This window comes from Lycium ferocissimum, chromosome 5 (genome assembly GCF_029784015.1).
Source record: "Lycium ferocissimum isolate CSIRO_LF1 chromosome 5, AGI_CSIRO_Lferr_CH_V1, whole genome shotgun sequence".
In the NCBI taxonomy this organism is placed as follows: domain Eukaryota; kingdom Viridiplantae; phylum Streptophyta; class Magnoliopsida; order Solanales; family Solanaceae; genus Lycium; species Lycium ferocissimum.
Genome location: NC_081346.1, coordinates 69,639,981 through 69,644,043, shown reverse-complemented (window position 1 = coordinate 69,644,043; position 4,063 = coordinate 69,639,981). Strand labels below are relative to the sequence as shown.

Genomic DNA, 4,063 nt, shown 5'->3' with positions numbered 1-4,063 from the left:
ATAAATCTTATAGCATATTTAAACTCCGCAATGAGTCGATATACATAAAGTTTTTTTTTTTTTTGTCAAAAATAATTTATTTTCTCCTAAAAAAAAAAAAAAAAAAAAACTCAATTATCAATCTACAAAGGAGGGGTATTTGTGGGAATTTAGGAAGAAAGTAGGAAAAAAACCATCTTCCGAGGTTCTTTCTTTCTCCGTAATTTTCCCTCCTCTCAAATCAAAAGGTCCAAACATCACTTTATCATCTGTTTGCTGCCGTATTATATCAGAGATAGAAAGAGAGGTAAATTTTCAGCAGTTTTTACCATGACTACTACGGCGCCGCAGATTCCAGAAAACCCTATCAAAACCCTAGTTCAATCCTCCGATCCAACTCCCACACCTGTTTCCGAACCTCCACCTCATGATTCCTCAACTAACGTCGGCGGCGCCAAGGACCAAGCCGATAAAACGGCTGCGGCTGCGGCTACGGCGGTGGATAGCTGCTGCGGTAAGGATAGCGATATACAGAAGAAGATGAAACGAGCTGAGCGGTTTGGAATGACTGTTCAGCTTTCTGAACAAGAGAAGCGAAACACTCGAGCTGAGAGGTAGTAGCTTCTTTTGTCTTCAAAATTATGTTTGCATGTTTTAGGGTTTTCGTATTTGTAAATTAATTTATTTACTTTTATTGGAATGAGATGTTCCTGAGTAGATATAGTCGATTAGTTCTAGTTTGAGATTGGTAAGTTTGTTGGTTGCGTTAGCTTTTTAGACTTTGTATTTGTCTTAAAAAGATGAAATATCTACTAGTATTTGGAGCAACGGTAAAGTTTTGCATGAAGGTACGCTGTCTATATCACACCCCTTGGGGGTGCAGCCCTCCCTGGACACCGGGCTGCCCTTTTTTGCTGAAATATCTACTAGTATTGGATTGGATGTGATGTGCATCCACAGAGGGTGTGAATATATATAATGGATAGATAGATAGATGATTCATATAGCTGATTCATGCTGGCTCGGGGTTGAGGCGTAGTTGATTGGTTGATAAGTTTAGGGTGTTTGGGTTTTGTTAGTGCTGTGTTTGTTTCCACAATTTGTGAGGGGGTAGTACTTGAATTCCTTGTTTAGGTTCATAGGAGATGGTGTTGGGCATATCTTTTGCTTTGCATTTAAAACCATAGAAACAATCATTGAAATCTTTCTTCTTAACTGTTGGTGGGCTGAATTGGTATCACGGGTCATAATAGAGAAGTGGCGGTCCCTATCTTATCTGAACAGGAGAATAGCTATTTAACCTCGCCATACGGGTCATTCTCCAACAACGCGGGACTCGTGCTGGGAAGGTTGTTGAAATCGCCCTTTGTTTTTTTGGTATAGTGAGGTAGTTATCTCTTAGAATGGGTGGCCTGAGATGGGTGTGCGACAGCCTAGCAGAATGGGTTGTTAAGCTATGTTGCTCGGACTCTTCAAAAATTTCAATGGGTGCGTGTCGGATTCTCCAAAAGTAGTGTATTTTTGAAGAATCCGAAATGGGTGCAGCATCGAAAGTGAAGAGTCCATGCAACTTAGGTTTTAAGCAGCCAACCATGCACTTCCTCCTTTCTTAGTAGGCGTGGTAGTTGAAAGGCTAGACAGTATCTTCTGCATTTCTGGATCTTTTATATACAATATTATTGGAATTTAAAATTTTAACACCACGGGGATCCTCAAATTTTTAATTTTCTTTCCAGCTCCATACAGTTGATCCACAAGCCTTAATAGTCCAACAAGCATATCTTTTTTGTGTTGGGAAATGGGATTCCCATTAGCTGCAGACATAAAACTCATATGAGGAAATATCTTTAAGTTGTTCTTACCTCTTTTTTTTTGGACTGTTGTGTTAGGTTTGGCACTGCATCTGCAGCTCAGGGATCAGATGCTTTAAAGAAAGCTGAGGAGCAGAAGAGGAAAGCTAGGGCTGAGAGGTATGTGTACTATCTATTTGGTCCACTGCCAGCTGGGGTAGTTTACTTGTATATGGGTTTGTTGAGATATTTTGGCTCTGTCAGGTTTGGGCTTAAACAATCTGATAGTGCTGATGAGGAAGCTAAGAAGAAGGCTAGAGTGGCAAGGTTTGCACCTCCTGCGAAGGCTGATCCCGTGGAGGAAGATAAAAGGAAAGCTAGGGCACTCAGGTTACAATGAAACCTTTTCACCTATTTCTTTATGTCAGCTGATGGTCTAAACTATTTCAGTGTCACATTGGTATATGACTTTGGCTGATACTTGATGTTATTTTACAGGTTTTCACAGTCCCAGTCTGGTTCCCAGTCACAAGAGAACGGCAAAGAAAAAATTGAGCAGGTTTCATTTTCTATACACTATTAAGTGAAGTTTGTGATTTGAAATGAACAGGAAAAAAGAAGTAAAAAGTATGTTTTCGCTTGTTTTTTAACGTGTTTTGCAACCCCTTAATCATTGCGCTAACGTGTTCAGATGTGTAGTATCCATGTGCTGCCTAACTTTTTCTAGTACAACTTTCGACTAATGAATGCATATATTCGTAACTCAGGAGACTGCTGTGGTTGAGAAGGCTGGAGGAGGAACATGAACCATTCTCAAATTTCGTTCAACAGCCAGACTTGCTTATGATGTATAGCTTATTGTTGCTGCGCAGTGGTTAGGAGTTTTGTTAAGAGCGACTTTAAATTCCCCAAGGTTTTGTTTCACCCGTTTTTGGAGTTTTTTGCTTTCTTTTTTCAGTTTGGCAGGTTAGAATTCTAACTTTTTGCAAGTTCCCCATTAGTAGGACCATCCTTCAAATTAGGGGAAAATGCTTTTGTTGTTTCTTAGGTTAGCCAGTAGTGCTAGGATACATGAACCACAACCTCCTTGGTGTCAATCTGTCAGAAGTGACCCATAAACAACATTTGAAATCAACTTTTCTTAAAATAAAAAGGGAAAAAAAAAAGGAAAATGAGAAAAGGCAATATCAGAAATGATGAAACTATAACTTAAATATTTCCTACTTGAAACCTTTGATTTGACGACTTTATCATCAGGCTTTCCTTTATCAATTTGCGATTGTTCTTAAACATTCTTGTGGTTTTACTTTTCACCAAAAAGGAAAAAAAGAGAAAATGTTGCATATTTAGGATCAACTGGGAATGTACTGGATCTTAGATGTCCACTCTTGTTGGGGTAGGTATTGCACAATTTGTTTTAGATCCAGATGGTCCTTCATGACTTGTCAGTAGGAAGTATAGCAGATTTTGAAATTTGAGAAGATAAGCTTTCATCCTTCATGATGTACTGTCGGCATCATATGTTATTTCTAGTTTGGCCATATTGTTAGTTTGCTTGGCTGTAAGGAAGGTAAGACTAGTGTTTATGCATAATGTGGTTGGTAGTGCATCTCAGTTTACATCTCATGGGTCTCCTGAATGATATTTAGGGTCTTAGATTTTGTTTTAAGGAAAAAAACCAGTTAATTGTTCTACATCTTTGTAGAGTTTTTGCTTTGAGTGAAATTGGTATTACTGTCACATTACTGCCCATATGGTGATGAAGTCATCAAATCCATATTTCTATAATATTTAAGCTGGTGTGCTTGGGTTTCTTTTATGAAACATTTTAACTGGTTGAGTAGTGAGAGAACTATTTTCAAATTTTCACTTTCAGATTTTGATGTTGTGAGTCATATGCAACAGATTAACACTAAGGAGGTGTGTTCAAATACCTAGTATCACTGGGGTGAATCACGTAGGCTGTAGTCAATAGAAGATGTCCAAGTTAGTATAGAATGACCTTTGAAGGTAACTGCTTGCGTTTTTATGCTTGGTTATTGAAGTTCAGTGGCAAGTGGTAGTACTTTGGTTACTTGAATTGTAAAGACAGTAAATTTGTTGGTAACATTCTGATTCTGCACTCTACTAAATTCTGCACTCTACTAACTTTCAAATCTTTTACATACTTGCATTTGAATGCTCAGGCCCAAATTACTTATAGAAAAATTTGAACGTTCAGCCCAAATTTTGAGGCTTGTCAAACGTGTCAAATTGTTATGGAAAATTGCCTACAGGGAATTTTTTGATGTAAA

General features: G+C 38.2%; 1 protein-coding gene across 1 annotated transcript; it reads left to right on the top strand.

The window, feature by feature from the left end:
- The first annotated feature begins 246 nt into the window (after positions 1–246).
- LOC132057221 (protein MODIFIER OF SNC1 11-like) lies at positions 247–3,435 on the top strand. The gene is made up of 5 exons (XM_059449711.1): positions 247–593; positions 1,869–1,949; positions 2,034–2,159; positions 2,268–2,328; positions 2,537–3,435. Exons 1-5 carry the CDS (start codon positions 310–312, stop codon positions 2,573–2,575), a joined length of 591 nt encoding a protein of 196 aa, XP_059305694.1. The 5' UTR covers positions 247–309; the 3' UTR covers positions 2,576–3,435.
- The last annotated feature ends 628 nt before the right edge of the window (positions 3,436–4,063 follow it).

Coding starts and splice junctions, on each gene's coding strand:
- LOC132057221 (XM_059449711.1), top strand. CDS start 310: ATGACTACTACGGCGCCGCAGATTCCAGAAAACCCTATCAAAACCCTA. Junction 1,950..2,033: donor AGGAAAGCTAGGGCTGAGAG/GTATGTGTACTA, acceptor TGGCTCTGTCAG/GTTTGGGCTTAAACAATCTG. Junction 2,329..2,536: donor GCAAAGAAAAAATTGAGCAG/GTTTCATTTTCT, acceptor TTCGTAACTCAG/GAGACTGCTGTGGTTGAGAA.